The sequence below is a fragment of the Paramormyrops kingsleyae genome, chromosome 24 (genome assembly GCF_048594095.1).
Source record: "Paramormyrops kingsleyae isolate MSU_618 chromosome 24, PKINGS_0.4, whole genome shotgun sequence".
In the NCBI taxonomy this organism is placed as follows: domain Eukaryota; kingdom Metazoa; phylum Chordata; class Actinopteri; order Osteoglossiformes; family Mormyridae; genus Paramormyrops; species Paramormyrops kingsleyae.
The window spans coordinates 21796258-21821055 of NC_132820.1; the positions used below are offsets into that span (position 1 = coordinate 21796258).

The window sequence follows — 24798 nt, forward strand, 5'->3', positions numbered from 1 at the left end:
TCAGTGCCTCAATACCTACACTGGAAGAGTAGCGTGCAAGGGAACAGCAGGCCATGAGATACAGACACCATCACGAAGGGCTACAGAGCCAAAGACTCCACTCACTCACAGAGACAGTCGCTTGTGATGTAACCCAGGGGTTCTTGACGAAGCATTTGTGTTAATTGTGATTATAGCATTATGTGATGTTTCCTCTGTTTATGTTAAAGTTCAGTGGTCAGTTTAACAGATAAACCACACACAGTTCCTTAATAACTATATTTTATTCTTCAAAACAAATATAAAAATAATTATGCAATAAAAATTATTCTGTGAGCTTGTTGGAAAACAGTTTGGCTACACATTAGTTCTGTAATCAGTTATGGCCAACAAGCAACATCTTATGCATGATTTAAAGTGGTCAAAACAGCAAACTGGGATGTGTTGGTGCTGGGTGATACTGGTAATTTAATCAGTCTCAGTCAGTCTCATATCCCACCAAATCCCATCAGATAAGTAGTTCAAAAATGAACATAAATATACCTGAAGGTTGTGGGGCTTCTTTGGATAGTATGCTGGCTTCTGTCCTACCCGAATGAACACAAAACAGCGATTGGTTTAATAAAAAAGCATTTATTTGCTTAATAGAAACTGCAACAAACTATGGATAATCTTGATGGGGGTGTGAAGCAGGTAAGAAATGGCAGATGTGATACGCGAGTATGTGAAGTACGTGATGTGTGTGAGTGTGTGGCGTACGTGTGCACATGCCCGTGGCAGAGTCCGTGTGCGTGGAAGGACGGCACTGATAAACAGAAACGCACAGTGGAATGCAGCGGGGAATTTAAATCCATGCAGGTATTCCACTATTCTGTAGAATTTATGGAATAAAGAAATATATGCAGTTACCAATGTAAAACAGACATGCATACATACAGGAAATATACATAACAATGTAAACTATAGATATGGGTATGGAGTCGGAATGTGCAGTGCAAAGTGGCTGCTGCTTATCAGTCCAGAAAACTTAACCTATACATGACAATATACATGCATATGAGGACCGTAGGGAAGAAGAAACTGCAGCATGAAGTGACTGGTGCTTATCAGTCCAGTATAAAAAGCAGGTGCAACTGCATGTAAGGTGCAGAGTGCAGTGAGCTGGGTGACCATTACCATAGTGCCTGAGGTGGGGGCACAGCTGGCAGAGGGTGGCAGTAGTTGATCCTTCTGTTGGCCTGGGGGTACAGACTGTTCCGGAGTCGGGATGTTCTGGTATTAACACTCCAGTACCATCTGCCTGGTGTCATGAGACTGACGATTTGTTGGGTGAGGGGTAGGCAGTGTAGACTACAGACAGTGTAGGCTTTGGTGAGCCTCCTTAACCAGCCGCCCCATGGTCTTTAACCAGTTTAGATCCTAAAACCAGTTGAAACAAGCAAAGCACACAGGCACAGAAACACAAAGTAAGATGACTGAACAAAGCCAAGGCGGAGAGGGAGGGAGCAAGATGCATAGGAAGCCTCACACTGCGTTGCTTGATATGATGAAGGGCAGCCCTGCCCCCTGCTGGTGGGATGGCAACAGCTGTTCAGTGCTTTAATTAAGCTCTGCATCATTTTCATTCCAGTGCTGGAAATGCTAGGAAACATGGATGGGTGATATGTAGCTTAATTAATTAAAGTAAGTTCATTCATGTCAAAAGTAAGAAAGCTGAATTTTACACCACTGCATATAGTTAATTAAGAAGTTTAACCTTTTGCATGACTGGATAGGCCAGCTTTACAAATACCAAACTAAACTTCACTAAGATGATTTCGGTCCAACTCGCAATATGCAAGGCTCATTTCAGCAGCATAGACACATGGTTCGAATTACGGGGGGAACTGGGGGGTACAGTAACCACCGATCAAGATCCAGACCCCCCCAAAGAGACAGAAATAGCAGTTTGGGGGGTCTTAACATTTTTTATCCAGCTTGAAAACCCCTTATCTGAATGAAGATCCTCTGTCACTGGTCCCAGTGGTCTCTCCCTGCTAGATCTGCTGTGTCTTGCTTCCTGTAAAAACAAGATATGCTCTGTTATTTTTATGCAGCTCACCTCTGCACACCCACACACTCATCTCCATTGTGCTTCTATAGCCCAATAAATAGGTCAGAACAATATTTAAGATACCTTCAGATCTTTTTGTTGGCATTCAAGATCAGCTGCTTCTCAAAGTTGGCATCTCCCAGTCGGTTTCTCCTGGGCCTGAATGAGACGAAACAAGAAATTTTAGCATCATGATTATTGTGCAAAAAATGGTAACAGTAATCTGTATTAAAAGGAATTGTGTACTGAGGCAATCACTGAAATAATTTGACCAAAGTTTATATTGAAAACCACAATTACTATTAGCTACATGAGCAGCATTAAAATAATATCACCAAGACATAACTATGATTGAGGGTAGGTATTTACTGTACTTATGACCAAAGCATATTAATTATGGAATATAATCACAGTTTGTCCATACCTGAATATTAGACCACCGACGCTGAAGAGCCTCTCTACTGGAGCGCTTGAGGGCAGTGCAGTGTTGTGTTTTATGAACAGCCTTTTGAGCTTTGAAAACTGCATGTATTCATCAAACCCATCTGTGGTTGGAGCATCCAAATAGGTGTCCACTTCAGTTTTTTGAGAAACCGGAGTTTTTCTGTTAAATCTGAAGAATGAAGCTGCAGAATCTTTCTTCCCCATTTCACCACTGGACTGGGGTTGACCTAAGTCTCTTGCAGCTGAGTCATCAGAGCTGAGGGTTTGAAATTCTCTTTTCAGCATCAATCTGTACAGCACACGTTTTTCCTCATCTTGGACCCAGTCTAGCTTGAATCTTGGCATCAGCATAGCGGAGAGTATGTGCTCCCTCTTCTCCAGAAGATCTGCCAGCCTTGTACTCAGTGACTGCAAGATGCTCTCTATAAGGGGACGGCATGTAATGAGACCCTCTGCAGCAGTCTGCTTCATGCTCTCATCCAACAGGTCATTCATAAGACATTGCAGTTGCACGATGGTTGGAGCCAGGTAGCCAAGAAAGATGTTTTTCTCTGCTTGGAGGATGTTTAATGCAAGTGCTAAAGGTCTCATCACGTCCACAAATTTGTGAATGAAGTTGACTTCATGTGGAGAGAATCGGCGAAAGCCAAACTCATCACTCACAGTGTGCAGAATCAGCATCATGTAGGGGAGTGGCATCATTTGCAGGGGGGACCTCAGCCACATTTATTTCTGCCCTGGTAGTTAATGTTGCTATGCGAGACAGTCTCTCCATGGCAAGAAATACAGAGTTCCATCTTGTGTCATTTGGCACAATAAAGCTAATCCCAAGCTTTTCCTCCACAGTATCAGAAGCCTTTGGACTTCGCTTAACTCGGTTCCACAAAGCAGAAGCTTTTGCAAAAACAGCTCTCGACATTGTTTTGTAACGTGGTTCAGTTACTTTTTCTGTATCTTTGGCCACTAGATTCAAGGTGTGAGCTATGCACCTTCTATGAGGGGGGAGAGAGGGATGATCCAGACCTGAGAGAGAATGAGGCTCCATCTGGTCATCTTCATCTGAGTTCTCACTGGCAGCAGCAAAGGCTGACTCTGGTTCACTGTCATCTTCACTTTTAGTTTCATCAAAGTGGACCACTGTCTCTGGCTCTTGAGTATCAATAGCAACATCCATCCCAAAACAATTGAACGCCTTGACAAAATTTGAAGCGTTGTCTGTAACTGTACACACAACCTTGTTGTGGATTTTGAATTCTTTGTTGACATCTGACAATAATTTTGCCAACACATCATGTGTATGTGCTCCTTTAATACGCCGACATGCCAGGACTGCAGAATGTCTCTTAGAAACATCATTTTTGTTCAGCCAGTGGATAGTGATGCCCATAAATGCTTTGTTCACAGCTGACCAGCAATCTGCTGTTGTGCACACAGCATCGACCGCAGAGAGTTTAGTTTTAAGTTCACATACGTTTTCTTCAAATTTCTTGTTCAGCAGTTTGTACTTTTTTTCTTGATGTCACCTTTTTGGATGGCTGCAACCCCTTTATTAAGTTTATGAAAGCTGGCTTTTCCACTTTCCTCAAAGGCTGCAGGTCTCCAACAATATACTGCAAATCCAGGTTGTCCAGCTGCGGCTGGGAGATAACGGAGCTGCCGTTACTGTACGCCGTTATTTGGTTTTGGGTGGTAGAACAGGATCTGTTTTGGCACGCCGTTGCCGTGTCTTTTGATTTTTTAGTGACCTGCACATACCTTAAAAGGTTAGACGGGTGCTTTATTTCAATATGCCGTTTCAAGTTTGCTGTTGATGTTGTTGATGTGCGGAGTTGCTTCTTGAGACCCGGCGGGCACAGTTTACACAAAAAGGTAAGGTTTTTCCCACCTGGATCATCGCTGACCTTTTAAAAAAATTCTTTTAGGTGGACATATGAAGTTTCATTCATCATTGAGACAGAAGTAGTGCCGCTGCCTTCATCGGATTTTGCCTCCATTCATCCTTCGCAATTTAATGACGCATGCGCGGTGCGACTCTGTGGTGGCTGGTGTTGCCAGATCTGGTCTTTCCCCCTATATAATAAAGCCCGTTTTAGATTGTGTTGTAGCGGTTGTAGCCTAGATATTGTACAGTCAGTGGTTATAGCCGGGATTTTGCCTGGCTCCATGGAAATCTGGCACTCTCTAGAACAAAATTGAACTACGAGAGAACGACGTTCATAAACGCCAGAATGAGCGCATTCACGTTCACGTTCATCAGGCAGATATACAGCACGTTCAGTTCACGCTCACCCAGAATATGAACGAGTTCATGAACGATCGTTCAATGAACTCGTTCAGGCACAACACTGCATATTAAACGGATTTTTGAAACAGGGAGCCGGAAGTGGGGCTTGCCCCGTCTGCTCCAGGCATCAACCCGGTATTGCAGTGCTTCCGGGAACGGTGCACCTCTACTGCCCACTGTTGCTGAAAGTCAGAACTGACTGACTGAATGGGTGACTAATAGACTGAGTGCCTCTGGATGGCCAGCTAATTAGCCGCATGTGCTGTGAGGGAGGGGCCCTGTCCGTGCGCGGCCCCCATTTCCCGCCGTTTTTCTTTTTTCTTTTTTTTTTAAAATAAGGTGACACGCTGTCGTTTGTGCGGTGGGCAGCTGTGCTGAGGTAAGGCATGACGTCATCTTTGCCTTTTGAATTTTCCCTCATGTTTGTTTAAATGATTGCTGTTTCTTGAGAGGACAGGAGGACAGGGAGGACGCCGGTGGCTGCGACGTCCCTGGGCATTCTACTCTGAGCGGGGGCGTCACAGAGGCCCGGCTAACGGCGACCCGCTAAGCGGCGGCCCCATATTGACTCGGGTCTCTCTTCGGTCTTCAGGACCGGTATACGTTTCTTCTCTTTTCTGGATTGGAAAAGACAAGCAAAAGTGGAAGAGTTGACGAAATGGCGTCGGATGGCGTAGCTTATAGCGGTGGGGCGTAAAGACCTTGCATTCCAGAGCATCCCCTCGCATATGAGAGTCTGCTCCGTACATCTCCGTTCAGGTAAGTCAGGTTCCGGTGTGATCACTAGACTCCATTCCTGTGTTTGTCCCTAAAGAGAACAGCCAGGTAGAGAGGTCGACCGATATATCGGCCGGCCGATATATCGGGCCGATATTTAGCATTTTTAATGTATCCGCATCGGCCGATATCCGAGTGCACTACGCCGATTTTCAGACAGGCACGTCTGCAGGCAGCCCAGTGTTATTGTTGCTGTGGAACACGTGACCCATGCTGCCTTGTGCAGGACCACAGCCAGAAGTTTTGGAAGAGTCCTGGGATAAAACAGTAAGGCTTAAATTCTGATCTTTCAATGACCTGTGTAGTATAGTGGATGTTACTGAGTTATCGCGAGAACAACGAGAATTAGACAGACATAGCAGCCAGAACTTGAAAGTGAACGTGTGTTAATAAAGCAAGCATAAAACTGAAATTAAAGGACTGTTTATTGGAGAACACAACATTTGGCGACGAGGAGACAGTTTGCCAAGAACCCAAGGCAAGGCGACTGGGATTCTACGTCCGTGCCGACAAAAAAGAAAAAGAAAACAAACAAAGACGAAACTTACTATTACCGGAGCTATGTCGCATGATGACGGAGCTGCGCGAGCTGCAGCAGGACCCGGCTACGCTCAACTGGTTCCGCCGTTCCCGCTGAACCTCGGAGCGTCTGATTTATTCACAGAGTATAACCTGTGGAAGGACGCTTACAGCTTTTTCGAAGTTGCCAGTGGCACTATTAATGCACCGGATTTGGTGAGGCGTGCCACGCTGTTGCATTGTATAGGAGCACCTACGCAGAGGATTTTTGCAAACTTACCAGGAGTCAAAGGTACACATGCTCAGACTGTTGCCGCTTTAGATGCATATTTCACTCCACGGAGAAATGTAGTCTTAGAGAGACACAAGTTTAGACAGAGAGCTCAGTACCCTGACGAGTCAGTAGATGCTTTCGTGAATGCATTGAGAGAACTGGCAAAATCATGTGACTTTGGCACACTGGAGAGCGACATGATACGTGATCAGATAGTGGAAAAATGCACCGTGAAAAAGCTGCGCAACAAATTGTTGCAGGAGGATGGACTGAGTTTAGACAAAGCACTGTCGACTGCAAGGGCCTTTGAAGCAGCACAGGCAGAATCCAAACTTTTCACGGAGAGTGCTGGTCGCAGAGCCGGAGACAACCGGATTCAATTCACCGGGAGGGGTGTGCGCGTGGATCGCGGATGGAAAGCTGGAGCAGCGCGGGGAGCGAGACGCAGCCAAGAGCAAGCCAACAGCGACACCCAGTGTTACAGATGTGGAATGGACACTCACACAGCAGATGATTGCGGAGCCAAGACAGCGACGTGCCTATTCTGTCAGAAAAAGGGACATTATGCACGCATGTGTTTCAGGAAGAAAAAGAAAGCACAAGCAGACAAGAACAGTGACAAAAGTAAAGACAGAAATAAGGAGAAAGAAAAGACGAAGTCAGGTAAACCAGTGAGAGCAGTAGTACAGGATACTTCTGATTCAAATTCAGATGAGTTTGTCCATGCTGTAAATCCTGAAGGTACGGAGACAGTCAAGGTAAATGGACAATGGCTGAAAATGGTCATAGATACAGGAAGTGGTAGAAACTTTATAGGAGAGGACCTGTATAAAAGAACAATGTCCGCTGGAACACAACTGAAACCAACCAAGAAGAGATTCTATGCCTATGCTCAAACTACTCCACTTAAATGTGTAGGTTACTTTGAAGCAGAAATGAGATGGAAAGACAGCATAGTTAAAGATAACATATATGTCATAGAAGGAAATGTAGAAGCACTGCTAGGTAGAAAAACAAGCTTTGAATTAAAGATACTTAACATGGGAGAAAAAGTGAACACAGTACGGCAGACAGAGAGATTTAATGAGCTTGTTAAAGAGTACCCATTAGTTTTCAAAGGACTAGGTCAGATCAAAGGTTACAGTCATAAGGTTACAGTCGATGAAAAAGTCCCGCCTGTAGCACAGGGTTTAAGGAGAGTGCCTTATCCTATGTTAGAAGCTGTAAACCAGGAGTTAGACAAGATGCTTGAACAAGATATAATAGAGGAAGTGAACGAAGGATCAGAATGGGTTTCTAATATTCTGATAGTACCCAAGAAAGACACAAAAGAAGTGAGGCTATGCGTAGACCTCAGGGAAGTGAATAGAGCAGTGATCAGGGAAAGACACCCAGTGCCAACAGTAGATAGCATCTTACAGGCAGTGCAAGGAGCAAAATTCTTTGCTAAGCTGGATGCACGGAAAGGGTTTTGGCAGTGTGACTTAGCCCCTGAATCCAGACCCCTGACGACATTCATCACGCATAGAGGATGCTACCGTTTTAGAAAAGTCCCCTTTGGATTATCGAGTGCACCGGAAGCGTATCAGAAGGCTATGGACTCTATGTTATGTGGAATGCCTGGCACCGTCTGCTACATGGATGATGTAGTAGTCTTCGGAGAAAACGAAGAGCAACTTGAACAGAGACTTAGACAAGTCTTTCAGAGATTTGAGAACAGAGGTTTAACTCTCAACAGAGACAAGTGCATCTTTGGATTACAACAAATTGAGATACTCGGACATTTGATCACCGCTAAAGGAATTAAACCAGACCCGAGAAAGGTCAAAGCCGTCTGCAAAGCACCCAGACCTGAGAACGTCCAGCTACTCCGCTCATTCCTAGGCACCTGTGGATTTCTGATGAAATTCATACCTAACTATGCAAATTTATCAGAACCACTACGGAAGCTGACTAGGAAAGGACAGGCATGGGAATGGACAAGTGAAACAGAAAGATCATTCCAAGCAATGAAAGAAGCACTGGTGAATGAGCCATGCTTGGCCTACTTTAAACTAGATGCACCAACAATAGTCATTAGCGATGCAAGTCCAGTAGGACTAGGTGCAGTTTTGCTACAGACCCAATCAGATGGACAGAACAAGCCGGTAGCCTATGCAAGCCGTTCATTGACCCCAACAGAACGTCGCTACTCTCAGATAGAACGGGAAGCTTTAGGATGTGTATGGGCTGTGGAACATTTTAGAAGGTACTTGTGGGGGGCGAAGTTTACTCTGCAAACAGACCACAAACCCCTCATTTACATGTTCAACCCAGAGAAAGCAACGCTGTCACCACCACGAATACAGAGATTTGGCTTAAGATTACAACCATATGACTACAGGATAGAACATATAGTCGGAAAGTCCAATGTAGCGGATTCACTTTCACGACTTCCTTTACCTGAGACAGAGTATAATGAATATGTGGAAACGTATGTGGACAGAGTGCTATCAGTGACAATGCATGATGTACAAGCCATGAACCTTGAGGACATACAACAGAAAATGACCGAAGATGACACACTGAAGCAACTAAAAACAATTGTGGAGACAGGAAAATGGCCAAACCCAGTCCCAGAGGAATTGCAGCCTTACAACAGATGCGCTGGAGAGTTGTGCACATATGATGGACTTGTGCTGAGAGGACACAGGATAGTGCTACCAAGAGCAATGGTGAAACAAGCACTGAGGATCGGACACGAGACTCACCAAGGGGTGGTCCGTACGAAACAATATCTGAGGAGCAAGTTCTACTGGCCCAACATGGACCTAGATGTAGAGAGACTGATCAGAAACTGCTCCGCCTGTGTGCTCAACCTGCCATTACATAATGATCAACCCCTCCAACCACTCGAATTACCACCAAGACCATGGACTAAGATAGGTATTGATCTGGTAGGTCCTATCCAAAACCAGTATGTACTAACTGTGATAGACTACTATACTTCTTTTCCAGAGGCTGTCGTTATTTCGGACATTTCCTCAGCCACTGTAGTTGCAGAACTGACTAAGATATTTGCTAGATTTGGCTATCCCCTAGAAGCTGTTACTGATAATGGTAGGCAGTTTGTAGGGCAGCTTTTTGAGTTATTCCTTAAGTCATGTGGAATTAAGCACATCAGAGCATCACCGTATTATCCAAAGAGCAACGGAAAAATTGAGAGGTTTCACAGATACCTAAAGAAAGCCTTCAGAGCAGCCCAGTGTGAAGGAAAGGCATGGAAAGAGGAGCTTCCAAAGATATTAATGGCATACCGCTCGACACCACACAGGGCGTCAGGAGAGACACCAGCCAAGCTCATGTTTGGACGAGACATCCGCACTAAGTGTCCACATCTGGAGGAAGCAGGTGGAACTCCAAAAAGAGAGGTGAAAGCAACAGATGTCAGAAACCATCACGAGGAATACAAAAATAAAATGAAACAGTATGCTGACCAGACCAGCAGAGCAAAGGAGCACAACTTTAAGGTTGGTGACGTAGTCTACATTGCCGGTGTGGAGAATGGAAAGCTGGATCCCACATTCAGAGACATTCGCTATGTACTACTGAGAAACACCGCCGACAACTCCTTTGAACTGGTCAACACAGAGGATGGATCAAGGGTGATAAGAAATGTCAAACATCTTCGCCGCGTGCCTGTGGTAATGGACTTTGAGGTTTCTCTGCCTCCATTGGTCCATAACGCTGAGATCAACAATGACACAGCAGATGCGTCGATTGCTGACACCGCTCCAGCAGTCGAGATCCCACTTGAACCTGACCCACCTGTATCTGAGGTCATCACTACCAGGAAGGGCCGTGTCATTAGAAAGCCCATCAGATACAGAGAGACTTGAAAAAAAAAAAAAATCTACCCTTGGTTTGTTACTTAAAAAAAAAAAAAAAAAAAAAAAAAAAAGGAAATTAATATTTGAATTATTGATAAGTTTAAAAGTAATGTAATTTGTTGGGATTTATTAAGAAGGTAACTTTTATGTTATAGACTTTTGTTTTAAACAAAGGAGGAAAATGTAGTATAGTGGATGTTACTGAGTTATCGCGAGAACAACGAGAATTAGACAGACATAGCAGCCAGAACTTGAAAGTGAACGTGTGTTAATAAAGCAAGCATAAAACTGAAATTAAAGGACTGTTTATTGGAGAACACAACAACCTGTTTATTTAAGTAGTTTGCTATGAAATGTTGCTTTAAAAGAAAACGCGAATTACGCTATTGGGAATTGGGGTAATGATAATGAGCCTTCAACCAACTGTAGCTTACAGGTAACATTAAGGATAATTGATTCTAATAGAGTTCGTTTTGTGCGCTTATTGGTGGGCTCACAGACGTTTTTTAATCGTTAAAAATCATTTTAATTGTTAACATTTTAATTATTACCATATCAGCCCGATGTTATCGGTTATGTTTTTTTTCTTGTGTCGGAGAGTTTCACTCTGTGAGTGTGTGGGGCGGAGCAGGCAGCTCTCAGATACTGCAGCGTGTGTGAGAGTTGCGTTACTCCGCCCTGATCACAGACAGCGCCGTCCTCGGAGACACAGAGCTGCTAAGAACAATGCATGGCGGAGAAAAGTGTTTGTTCGAAAGCGTGGTTACCATTTACTTGAGCTGATTCTGACAGTGGTCCTTCTGTGCAACTTTTTTTCATTTGAGACCGGAGATTCAAACAATTTGTCAGACGTCTAGATAAAAAGTGCATGACTTTGCGCAGTTAGTTTCCTCATTAAACATGTCTATCCTTTATACGGGCTTATACGTAGACAACGTCACAATCACTAGGGGCTTATGTTGTCCTTGCATACAAGGCTGTGCAATACGACAGCTATTTTATTTTATTTTCCGGGATCACTAGATTCTGATTGTGAATTTGGCTTTAAGCTATCTGTCTGCTAACAACAGAAACAACATGTTAGTGTTACACTACTCATCATACCATGATGCACTTAGTGTTTTTTTTTCTTCAAAATGTATTAGAGTGTAATTGTTTTAATGTGCATGGAATACTGGAATTGTAGAATGAATTGAAGATGAAGGTACTATAATAAAAATTCTAACCTTGCATTTATTCTTCTGTTTTAGTAATTGCTGTCTGATGGCTGAACAAAAATCTAATCCTGTGTGGCAGCATTTCACAAAGCCAACACCAGGAAAAGCCAGGTGCAATATCTGCAGCAGACTCGTGAGCTTGGGAGCTGAAGAATGAGTTTGCTGCTAAAGAGATTCTGATGCTGCTATCTTTATTGTTTATAAGTTTAAGTTGTTTATAAGTTGTATTGTGTTTTTGTTATTTAAGTTTATATTTAAATTTACACAAGTCAGTATTCAGTAAATGCTAAGTTGAGAAATTTTGTGTATCGTTTGTTATTATTAATGTGATATTTTATCATGCAAATAGAGGGGAAAACGTCCAATTTTCGGCCAAAAAATATCGGCAGCATATATCGGCCATCGGCTGACCCCGACTCCTAAATATCGTCATCGGCATCGGCTATTGAAAAACCCATATCGGTCGACCTCTAGTCTCAGGGCACTCCAAGTGTCGGAGCAAGAAATGGAGTCCAGTGTTAACTGCATTGTCCACATGTCTGTTGGTTCTGTAGGCAGACTGTAGCCTGGGGTCAAGCGATGGGTCTGTGATGGTTTTAAGGTATGACAGCACAAGTCTCTCAAAAGCCTTCATTACCACCGATGTGAGAGCCACCAGTCTGTAGTCACTGAGGCAAGAGACTCTGGGTTTCTTTGGAAAAGGTGTTATTGTGGATGATTTAAGACACAAAGATCCAGTGACTGGTTGAAAATATCTGTGAAGACAGGTGACTGTTGATCTGCACAGTGCTTCAGAGTGGCTGGGGAGTGTTGGAGTACGCCGTCTCCACCGGGTCAAGAGATTCACAGCTGACATGTGGAGAAGTTGCAGGTCACCAGTTTATTCTCTGACAGATTGCAATCCGGGAGCGACCATCTGACATACATTCGCCACGTACAAGAGGAAGCTCTGCCATATGTATCAGCTGTTTCCCTTTTAAAGCCCTTTGGGCATCTCCCCCCTCTCTCGGTACCTTCCGTCTACATGACAACCACATGTTTGACATTTGCTCTAGTTAGTCGGTTAGTACTTGTCCTTCTGGAAGGCTAAAAGATAAGTAGGGGCCGCTGACGATTTCTGTCGCTCCCTCTATCTGTTCCGATTAGGTCCCCCTGCCCTGCCGGTGCCAGTCAGTTCTCGTTTCAGTTAACTGCATTTTCTAGAGTCACCCCCCCCCCCTTTCATCATGCCCTGCTTTAAGCTATATTCTCCTTTTCCTCTATTCATTGTATGTTCTTTATAAATCTATTGAATCCCACACTACCTAGCAATGTTGGTAGTAACGCGTTACTGAAATTCCACTACTTTTGTCTGTAAGGAGTAATGTAACTAATTACCATTTCAAATTAAAAAATGCAAAGTACTGAAATTTCAACGGACTCGTTACCTTTGTCTTGCGTGAAAATATTAATGGATAAAGGCAGCATGTTCTCCTAATTTCCTGTTTATGATGTAACGCCATCCGACCTTACCGTGGCGCAATAAATGGGTGATTTTATAGGTACGCTGATAGGTACAATTAGACAGTTGTATTGTCTGGCACTGTCACAGCAGCAACACTAAAGTAATATAACTACCCAGAGAGCACACATGCATTGGCACTATGTATATACAGGTTAGGTCAGGCTGGTGGAGCATGCGCTGATCGATGCAGCGCGTTTCACCGCACCCGTGCACCACACGTCGAAACTCCTCGTGGACACACGGTCCAGTCCCACCCACATTATAATTACTTTTATATGCAGTAATTGATAACTAGTCATTTTTGGTAACCTGCACAACGTACGCTGCAGACAAGTAACGTTACCACCGTTGGCTGATTCTGAAATAGTTGTGGTGCTATATATATGAAGTTAGATTGTTACAGGGACTGTGATAAATGCAAATTGAGCCCCCTATTATGGTTGCGTTATAGTTAACATTTGTACTCAGATTTCTAACATTTGTACGTGGTGTGCTTTTTATACTATGACAAGTTTTCCTAACATCAGATTTAAAAATTGCAAAATATAGAAACATATTGAATTGCAATCCCTGTATCTTGAAACGTGATGTGTTGCCAGACTCTCCGATACACAGCTCTATGGTCCATACAGAGGAGATGAAGAACATGCAGTTTGCTAAGTCACGAAGTTATCTTTTGTCATGTGACTATACCGTTACATACCTTAACGCAATCAAGATGTTTTCATGTGTTTCTAATGATACAATTACAACACCATGTAGAGGCATTAATCGGGGAATTCATGTATAAAGGCTTTGTGTGACCGAAAAAGATGCCAAACATTCATAGGCACATTTGTAAGAGGATTTTGGGATTTATAAAGAAAAACGTATGCTGAAAACAACTCACACGTTTTGTGAACGAGGCTGAAGGGGGTGCGGTTTCGACAGAATCCTGTAGAGGGCACTGTGTATGCTAAATTGAAGGCTCCAGGAATGTTGTCGGCATTTCATTTCATGGTCACACGGCCATCGGCTCTGAAATTAAACTGTTCTTTTAAATAGAATTGTTTAAATTTGCAAACTGAATTGTATGCTGTGTTTGAATGTTCAGATATCATTAGATATTTCACTGCATATTTTTCAACTTAATGGCCTCTGAAATTGGTACTCTGTCACTAAGACGTACTACACAAACAAAGCATTTTCTGCCCAAGGTAAAGGCTTCTTATTCAGGTTCCCTACAGCGGATAGCTGGGGTCCGTGGGATGTTTGGATGTTAGTGTCAGGGCATTCTGGTAGAATGTGACCATTGGCAACAATGGGCTGGACAGCTCTGTGCTCATCTTGTCTCATCTGGGACTCCCACCATCACTGCCACTGAGCATCTCCTCTACAAGCAAACACTGGGGTGCCACTAAGACCAGCAGGCTGCTGGTGGCTCTGGGATGCAACCACTACTGAGGCCAGATGAGGGAGCCACTAATGATGGCTTGAAGACATATCAGTGTCAGAATGACATGTTTGAGATAAATGTAGAACTACAGGATAAATTTACAGTTATACCGCCAGGTGTTTTCATAACAGCTCGCTTATAGTAACATTATCACTAGCATCCATTTCACTTGTTGAATGAGAGAGAACTGACAGACTTTTGTCTCTCATACGTTCCCTGTAATTATGCACTAAATAATGAATTGTCATGACCGTTATTTGATAATGTGTGTGGTTTTTATATTGTTGTATGATAAAATCTTGTCGCCACGGTACTGACAGTAATTTTGTGTCACCAATTAGCTAGCATCGCTCACTTGGTAAGAGGCTGAAGCTAGGTTTGCCGCATAGCCTATGTGTCCATGGCTTGTAGTAAAATGGCACATGGGATAATGAATGGACATGATCGTTTTTCATATTTTTGTGTATAGTTTTTTGCCATAACGTTAAAAAATCTTGTCAGTCCGTTTCTGACAAACTTGTGTTGATCAGTGACCTGAGCATCGCTCACATGGTAGACTATTATCTGTCTGAACAATTATAAATTGCACTGACCAGAAAAGCTTGAGTGTTGATAGCATCACAGGCAGAACCATAAATGATTTTTGGTAACATCTTTTTTTGTTTTAGTCATTTTTAAACAAATTGGCAATGCATTATAATGCATTCATAAAGCATTATAAACACGGCTATATTTCTAAAAGGGCATAAAACATTGCCATGTTTATTATGCACTATGACTGCATTATGAAGCTCTCATCTATAATGCACTATAGATACCTTTGTAATACGGTACAAAGCTGTATTATTCCGAGCATCATAATGCATTATGAAGGTATCTATAGTGCATTCCAGATGAGACCTTCATAAATCATTCATAATGCATAATACACATGGGTATAATGTGTTATGCCTTTTGATAAATAATTATAGCCATGTTTCTAATACTTTACGGATTCATTATTATTAGTTATGAATGTGTTTATAAATTGCTAAAGCAATGGCCTTAAGTAGTGTTACCTGATTTTTGTTTACAAACGTAACATTTTTTGCTGAGGGGCTCTCTAACCCCAAAATGGCCTTAGATGAATTTGCAGAGACAGAATTCTTCCAGAAGGAGCGGGAGGCTGCCAAGAAACGGGTGGAGAAGAAGATGGAGAAAAAGAGGAAAAGGCCAGACTCACGACAAGCAGGCCGCCTTTGCAGATTCTGCCGCATGAACCTGAAACAGGGACCAAACAGCTAGCCTGCACATCCACACCGGCTTCCCTGGAGTGGCAGGGAAATGCACTTACTGCCCATCTAAAGTGTACTCTGTATACCGAGGAGATGGACCGGAATGAGTTTCAGGCGTCTCCTTTGTTTAAGGCAGAGTGATAAAGATGGGTAAACTTAATAATTTTAATTTAGTCATTTTAATGTAATATTTGAATGCAGGCCTTAAATGATCCATATTATTTCAATAAGGCCTCCCTTTAGGGGTATAGTCCATGCTTTTACGTTTGTGTAAAACAAACCAATCAAAGGACACGGCCGCATGACCCCGCGGCGCCGAACAAAGAAGCACTGTGGGACACACACCGGCGTCCGAAACAGACTGAGGAAACAAGCACATCGCCCGCCCCTGCCCAGAGTCCCGCTCGCAAACGTCCAGTCTAAACTAGGTGACCTAAGAGCGAGGTTGGGGTTCCAGCGTGATGCAAGAAACTGCAATATATCACGTTTCACGGAAACGTGGCTGACCCCCCTGGTACTGGATCTAGTGGTGACTCCGTCGGACTCTTTCTCTCTTTTTCCTGTTTCATAACTGCTTGCTGTTGGTCATTTAGGACTTGCTCTTTGTCCATGAAACTATGTCACCACTATGCTTGCAAATTTAAGGATCTAGGAAATTAGCTTATATAATATAATATTATAATATAAATATAATTTTATATATATAATAATAATATACAGCTGCAGACTCTTAATGCCACTCTCAGGCCCCTTCCGTTTGGTGGACGCATGTGCAGAAAACAAAGAAACATGTACTTTATCAGTTTCACAAGTTTTCAAAGTAGAGTTGGATGGCACCTTTAACCTTAAAGGCCTGTATTTGCGGTAGAATGGTCATGCAATTTGGGTTTAACACCAAAATCATGTCCCTGTGCTTGCATCATTTAATGAATTGCCCCTCTATGTTTTTTGCATTGCACTTGAGAACTGAAGAAACCTTTAATTCAATGGCAAGTCCACTACAATTCTCTACATGTAGATGAGTTTAACCAATCATTCTTTAAGCTAATCAAATTTTGTTTCAAACTTCACAATGTTTTAAATAACCACACAGACACAAACCAAATGCAAAATAATCCACATTTATTTATATCTTAGTCTTATCTTATTCTATGTTATCTTACGTTATACAATCTTATCTTAACCTCATCTTACACTATATTAGTCTTATCTTATTCTATGTTACCATATGTTATACAAAATCTTATCTTAACCTTATCTTAACTTACTCTATCTTAGTCTTATCTTATTCTATGTTATCTTACATTATACAATCTTATCTTAACCTTATCTTAACTTACTGTATATTAGTCTTATCTTATTCTATGTTACCTTATGTTATATAAAATCTTATCTTAACCTATATTAGTCTTATCTTATTCTAATCTTATGTCATACAAACTTAGGATAAGTTAAGGTTAAACTATCTTAATCTTATCTTATCCTAAGAACTTGTGAGATCTCTCACCTAATTATTTACAGGTTCTATGAAAAACTATTTACATCACACAGATAGCCCATCTCCACAGCCATCTCTAGGACCCTGGGGATGGCACTCAGCTGGTCCAGCGCATCACTAGGAAATATCACCTCAACTTCATCAACCCAATTCTCACCATACGATTAGTGAGCCCCTGAGTTTTGAGTCCTCCCCTACTTGCAGATGTAAATTGCATTTAAAAATTCATTCCAAAACTGAATACACCCGTGATAAGTAAAACACTTGGCCTCATAGGTCATTTTAGGGTAGTTGCTAAGATAATAGTTATGCAACTTATTGAATCTTTCCATTTTTTCAAAAACAACAGAAGGGGACATAAATGGGGGTGTCGGACCCGTAACCAGCTGAGATGAGGGGTGCGCTGGAACCTGATACGGAGGGGTGGGATGAACCATGGCCAGAGCTGAAGATGGATGTGGGGCTGGGCTTACATGTGAGACTACGTGTGGTGACGGAGGAGGAGAGTCTGTAAAAAAAGATGGAGATGGAGAGGAGACAAAAGAGGATGGGATGGGTGACGGAACTAAGAATGAAGTGGAGGAGAAGGCCGGTGAGCAGGGCTCAGGCTCAGGCTCAGGCTCTGACATAGATGGAGTGCGACACAGGATGGTTGCAACCTCGTCGTCACTCTGGGTGAGATCCTCACACGGGATCTTCTCACCCACTTGGGTTGAGTCAAACGGGTTTCCAAGTTTGCAGTTACTGAAGCGTACTAGATTCTGTAAATTTTTTGTAAATGGCCCCTTTTGTTTTTTACACCAATTTCTACGTCCTGACCGGCCTCCCGCCGTATTTCTACGGCGTCCTGAGCCCTGCTGACCCCTGCTGGTTGCCACCGGGGAGGGAGCAGACGAAGTGGCGGCAGACACGGTGATGGAGCTGGGTGCCGGTGGCCCAGTGCGGCATTTCATCCGATGGCCTCCACCACTGGTGCTGGTTCGTCCTTTGGGGTTAAAAAGACAGGGGACAGCACATTTAATTAAAGTGAATCCTTATGTCACTCTACAACAAAACTACATCACATACATCACAGATATCACACTTGGCAGTCAGTATTGCACATTGAGAAAAATTCTGCCATCTTATTGGATACAGGAAACGCTTTGGAGACTTATGTGCTGGTCTTGACACAAAACACAAAATACTGTACATGTATGAAGTAATTGCCAGTTTATTGGTAAAATATTTTTGTTAAAGCTTTTTAAATATTACATAATAATATAAGTGATATAAAAACCTGTGAGAATCCAAATACTATCTACAACTTCATAGAGTATGATACTCAATGCAGCCTCTGCAAATGTTTCCAGAATCTAGCCGGGGTAATTTCTTCTGATGTAGCAGCAGATCTCCATCATGATCTCCAAACTGCAGCTGACAGTGTGTGAGGAGCAGGAGAGAGATCTCTACTCAGTACCACTGTAATGAGAGACACTCACCTGTGAGCCCAGCAATGAGAAGAAACAGGAGCATCAGAGGATCCATACGTGTGTGTGTCACTGAGCCCAGATCTGAGAAAAACTGACCCTCACTTCCTTATCCTCTGGACCTTCACTGTCTCTGTCGTTTCTAATAATAGAATGACTATGAGTGGACACCTTAAACAGGAAGTGAGAAAACCACAAGGCTGAATATTTAGCACCAAATACTTCAGCAAGTCATTCTATTATTATTACTATATACAGCGTAAAACTTATAATAAAATGCATCATAATTTTTCTTTATGCTGCTAGGACACTAAAAGATTTACTATGCACAAGGCATATATATTTGCTTATGATGACAATAGAATTTGTAGTATTAAACAAGGGAGCCATGGTTTGAATAAAAGAGGCTCTGTGATGCACTTTGTGTGAGAGAATGGAAGGGAATAGCTGTGCAGACATCTGACATGGGCATGGGCGTAAATCCCGGGGGGGACGGAGGGGACATGTCCCCCCCTATCCGAGGGTTGTCCCCCCAAAAAAAAATATATATATAAAAAAAAATCGCACTATCTATTGTGAAAAATATATGTATGTATATCTAAAATAATTCTGTAAGTAGAAAAAAAAACAAACGCAAAAAATGCATTTAGAAACAGTTAAGTTCCCCCTCCCCTTCCTCACATTGGTTTGGCCAACTGCCTGCTTTCCCAGTTCACCTCAGCTACACGCACGAGTCAGGTGTGTGGCTCAATTAATGTTGAACTCCAGTAAGTAGGGTATTTTATTCACTTTAAATAAAGCGATTCTCTTTAATGTAGTTGATGCAGACTCATTCATAAATTAGTTGCGGCAAAAATGCTGATTACCGATGTAATTTTCCATGAATCTGCTATATTAGCGATTAAAATATTACTTATCTAGTTAACGTTAGCTTGTTTACAATAGCTTGTTGCATAGTGCATTGCAACTAACACGCCAAAGCCGTTTCCCATGCATTGTTTTATTTGTGACGACTTGGCATAATGTTAACTTAACATTAACGGCCACAATTAGCATATTGTTTAGCTGTGCATTTACTAAATGAGCACTGTGCTACGTCTGAACTGACCCCACTGTATTTTTTTGTATAATCAATTTCTATTATGCATTTAAAGTCCTGTTTAAATTTTATTGTATGTTGATGGCTTGACTGTAAACAACATAAACAATGCAATAAATAGTTTTGAAGAAAAATCTGCTTTGTCATTGAACCTGAGAAAACCTTTTGAAAATAACCATAATGAGGCAGTCTCCATGCTACAATGATAATGATAGAAGCAAAGTTTTTCATTGTGGGGACATATCTTCATAAGTACAATTTGACTGTATTATTTGTGTCCCCTTCAAAAATTGCTCATGAGAAATTTTATATCTATTGTCCCCCCCTACTGTTAAATGAAATTTACGCCCATGGACATGGGATTAATGCCTACAGAAGGTCAGGATGACGATAATTATGGTATGGAGTATCTAAGGGGGTAACCCAGGTGATTACACAATCACGTACAAGAAAAATTGAGTCATTTGAAGGGAACTTTGATTACCTGTTCAGTAATGAGCAAACACCAGTTTATTAGTAATAGTAATAGACAAATTTTAACTAATCATTCATCCACAGGGCGAAGCTGCAGCAATTTCACTGGGACTGGGCACTACCTGAACTGGGTTCAGTGATATCAGGTCAGCTGCCTTCCGCCATCTATTTCAATGTCCAGTGAAAGCGAGCAAAGCAGCTGTGTGCTTTGGGGAGTCAATGGAAGAATTTGTGGAGAGTTTCGAGGCACCATGTCGCAGAGAAGTGATGTGTTGAGTGGCCTTCCATGGCTGAGTTCCAGGGAGCCGGACCTTCTCGGCAACAAGAGGGAGCAGTAAGGGCAGGTTGTCTGCGTCACTACTAGAAGCCCAGAAAGGTCTTCCTCTTCCTTGGGCTCCTCCAGTCGCTATCGCTCCATGGATCAATTAGTGGACTGTTGACGATCCACTGAAGTGTGCAGGCCAGTGGCTTGGGCCAAGGCAGGAGGCTGGGTGTTGGGGCCAAAACAGATACCAAGGACTGGGGCTCTGACCCCATCACCACTGGATCACCTGCAGGAGCAAAGGACACGAATCCCAGCACAAGGGGTGTCACAGAGTCTGGGGATCATCCTGCTTAGATTGCAGAACTATTCAACTGCTCCAGTTACTAATTTAATCCAATGTATGATATTTGTAAACATTCTTTAATAGACATTACCACCAAAATTCCTGTAGTAATTAACAGCTATTTTAGAGCGGAATTCCAAAAATGTTACGTGTTTCCACAGTTTTGGCCACTAGTGTAGACTGTGGGGCCAGTTGCAATATTGTTTCTGTACACATAGTAATTCCTGACATTCTGACTGAAAAGACAAATCAGTTACTAGCAATGTATAACAAAAGTACACTGTAGCCCTTCGTCTGATGTAAACAAGTACTGAAGAACCTAAAAATATGAAAAGGTATCATGTACTGTAGTCTTCATGGACTATGAATCTGTTGAAGGTGCAGTAAGAGAATATACTGGCACTAGACAGTGCTGTGACAGAAGATTCCACAGAAGGGCCATGGACAGTGGAGCACATTAAAGCTACATATCCTGATGTTTTCAAAGGCGATGGCTGCTTGGATGGAGAATATGAGATAGAAGTAGACAGGAGGGCAACACCAGTCAAGCTATCAGAGAGACAGGTTCTGCTTTCCATCATGTCTGCTTTAAAGGAAGAGCTGCTTCACCTAAAGAGGAGGGGAATAGTAACACCTGTGGACAAAAGCATGGAGTGGAGCAGCCTAGTCCTCACAAAGAAGCCAAACGGTGAGCTCAGCGTGTGTACAGACCCTAAACCACTGAATAAAGCACTGAAGAGGAACCATTTTCCTCTCCCTACCATTGATGACATCTTGCTAGATCTAAAGAAGCTTTTCAGTGTGTGACATCAGAAATGCCTGTTGGCCTGTCAAGCTGGAGGAAAACTTCAGCTACCCGACCACTTTCTCGCCCCCTTGTGGCAGGTACAGGCGGCTGTGCATACCTATGGGCATCAGCACTGCTCCAGAGATTTTCCAAAGATGACTGAGCCCTGGAACGGCTTGGAGGGAGGTCATGTGATTACAGACGGCATTTCGATCACAGGTGAGGGAGACACAATGGAACTGGCAGAGAAAGATCTTGACAGAAGACTGACGTAATTTATGGACAGATGTACTGAGTAAAACATCAGGCTAAATGCAAAGTAAGAGTGAGACAGACGCTGTTCCATTCATAGGATATTTACTGACAGTGGATGGACTTCAAATTGATCCAGAAAAAGGCAAAGCAATCCAGCAGATGCCCAACACATGGTAAGGGAGGCAAAGACTCCTAAAAATGGTAAATTTCTTAGCCAAGTTTTGCAGCCACCGTTCAGACCAGTGTGAGCCTCTGCGACAGCCGACCCATAAAGGCAGTTTGTGGGAGTGGACAGACATTCAGGATGCTGCATTCTCCAAAATCAGAGAGTCCAATGTGAATGCACCGGTACTGAAATATTATGATCCCAAGGAAGACTTGATTCTCCAGTGTGATGCTTCAGACACCAGTTTGGGTGCAGCTGTGATACAATGCAGAAAACCAGTGGCTTTTGGGAGCAGAGCACTCATGCAAACTTAGCAAGGATATGCTCAAATAGAAAAGGAGCTTCTAACAATAGATACTTCATTGATCAATACTGGTGACTAGAGGGGATACCTGACTTCCTAAGAGAGAATCGGATTTATCCAGGACTGGGTCATGGACAACATTAGCATCTGTTCCTGTAATGAACTCATAATCATGGAGTTTAAGGATATGGCTACAGAGGTCCATTAAGAATGAGCTTTGTGGGGGCGTGGGAGCATAAGCAGAAGCGAAACAGATCTTACTTCACCCAACTCAGACAGGATAGAATTAGAACATTTCTGTGCACTGCTGCCACATGGTGGACACAGAAAAGACTGCAGTCAATTCTAAAATCAGTCAGTCAGCCCAGACGTCTTTACTCTGAGTATAACCTCTTACCTGACATTAATCCATAGGAGATGCCCGTCCATCAGAGGGCTCATACACAGTTAAGGGCGGAACTACATGCTGTCAAATTATAGTGAATTTGTACATTTTCCTAGGATGTCTGCTGTTAGTCATTATAAACAGGAAGTGAAATAACAACCAACATAAAGTAAGTGATTCTCACCTGGTGGCCCATCAGAGGATGAAGAGGAGCATCAGAGGAGCCTTTTTATGTGTCTCACTGACCTCAGATCTGTGGAGACTGACACTCACGTCCCAATTTTCCGTAACTTCACTGTTTCTCTGTCTTCTCTATGCTCACATACAGCAGTCACAGTAAAGAGGGAAGGGTCACTTTACACATCACACAGGAAGTGATGCAACAACAATGATGTTTCGTACACAATGGGGTCCCTGGTCCTCCTCAGTTATATCCAGGTTTTCATGGTTCATCATCATGAGTTTGACACTGTAATATTACTTGTCAGGGTCGGTGCCCGTCTGGCCCTGTACTCTGTGCCTTTTCCCTGTCTGATGTTGCCTTAGTCAGGCCGCCGTGTGGCTCAGTGGGCTGAGTGTGCAGCTCAGAGGCAGACATCCCTCCTTCATCAGCTTGAGGTCTGAGTTCAGTCTCACCTTCTGTGTCATATTTTGGTTTTATTTAATCTGTATCCATTCCTCACTGGAATACCAGGGTCTCTCTCTGCAGTGCTTTCCTTACAACTTTGCTATTTGCTTTTAAAGCACTCAGTGGATTAGCCCCACAATACATTTCAGATCTGCTATTTCCATATTCAACCCCCCCGGTCTTTCTCTGTAGCTGCCCCCTGACTTTGGAATAGTCTCCACATTAAGCCCTACACTACTATTGAAGAGTATAAATCTTAAGTTAAAGATCCACCTTCTCTCTTGCTTTCCAGGTTCTCCTATGGTTTTTGTCATGAAGTTTTTAATGACACATTTCATTTAATTTTAATTAACCTCTTACTCTTTACATCTGTTACTTATTGTACTACATTTCCATAAATTTTTATTTTCTTATTTCTTATATAAGAACATACATAAGAACATAACTATACAAACGAGAGGAGGCCATTCGGCCCATCGAGCTCGCTTGGGGAGAACTTAACTAATAGCTCAGAGTTGTTAAAATCTTATCTAGCTCTGATTTAAAGGAACCCAAGGATTCAGCTTGCACTACGTTATCAGGAAGACTATTCCATACTCTGACTACACGCTGTGTAAAGAAGTGCTTCCTTAAATCCAGTTTGAAATGTTCTCCCGCTAATTTCCACCTATGGCCACAAGTTCTTGTATTTGAACTAATGCTGAAGTAACTATTCAGTTGAACAGCATCCAAACCTGTTAGAATCTTATAGACCTGGATCATGTCCCCCCTCAGTCTCCTTCAGTGTGCAAGTATGCATGCTTTCATGTAATTTTATTTATACATTTTACCATCAATATAGTACTTGCTAATCAGTTCTCTCTAGACTGGGAAGCACTTTGGATAAACTCCTGTTGTTTTTAAATGTGCTCTATAAATAAATGACTTGACTTCCTGAGGCATCAGATCCCTTGGTTTAGATGGTTGGTTTAGAGCACAGGTGTCAAACTCCAGTCCTGGAGAGCAAGAGCCCTGCACATTTTTGGGTTTCCCCTCATTTAACACACCTGATTCAACTCCATGTGCTAATTACCACACAGCTCTTGAGCTGAATCATTTGTAGTGGAACAGGGAAAGAACTAAGCTATACAACCTCCAGGACTGGAGTCCGACACCCCTGGTTTAGACGGTGTGTTTAGTTTAGACGGTGTGGTCTGCTGGGGCAGCAGCATCTCTGCTGGGGACAGGAAGAGACTAAACAGGCTGATCCGGAGGGCCAGCTCTGTTCTAGGATGCCCTCTGGACCCAGTGGAGGGTGTGAGTGACAGGAGAATGGTGGCTAAGCTGCCATCCCTGTTGGATAACATCTATCACCCCATGCAGGAGACTCTGACAGCACTGAGCAGCTCCTTTAGTGGCCGGCTGCTGCATCCACGATGTGGGAAGGAGAGATTCAGAAGGTCTTTCCTTCCAACTGC

The 24798-nt window shown here is 42.8% G+C and overlaps 1 protein-coding gene and 1 pseudogene across 1 annotated transcript; one reads left to right on the top strand and one right to left on the bottom strand.

Moving 5' to 3' along the window:
• Positions 1-592: 592 nt before the first annotated feature.
• On the bottom strand, positions 593-4162 carry LOC140582272 (uncharacterized). The gene is made up of 3 exons (XM_072706561.1): positions 2496-4162; positions 2156-2230; positions 593-2038 (listed from the first exon to the last, which is right to left on the bottom strand). Exons 1-2 carry the CDS (start codon positions 3239-3241, stop codon positions 2158-2160), a joined length of 819 nt encoding a protein of 272 aa, XP_072562662.1. The 5' UTR covers positions 3242-4162; the 3' UTR covers positions 593-2038; positions 2156-2157.
• Positions 4163-4830: 668 nt separating this feature from the next.
• LOC140582543 (U2 spliceosomal RNA) lies at positions 4831-4968 on the top strand (annotated as a pseudogene).
• Positions 4969-24798: the final 19830 nt, after the last annotated feature.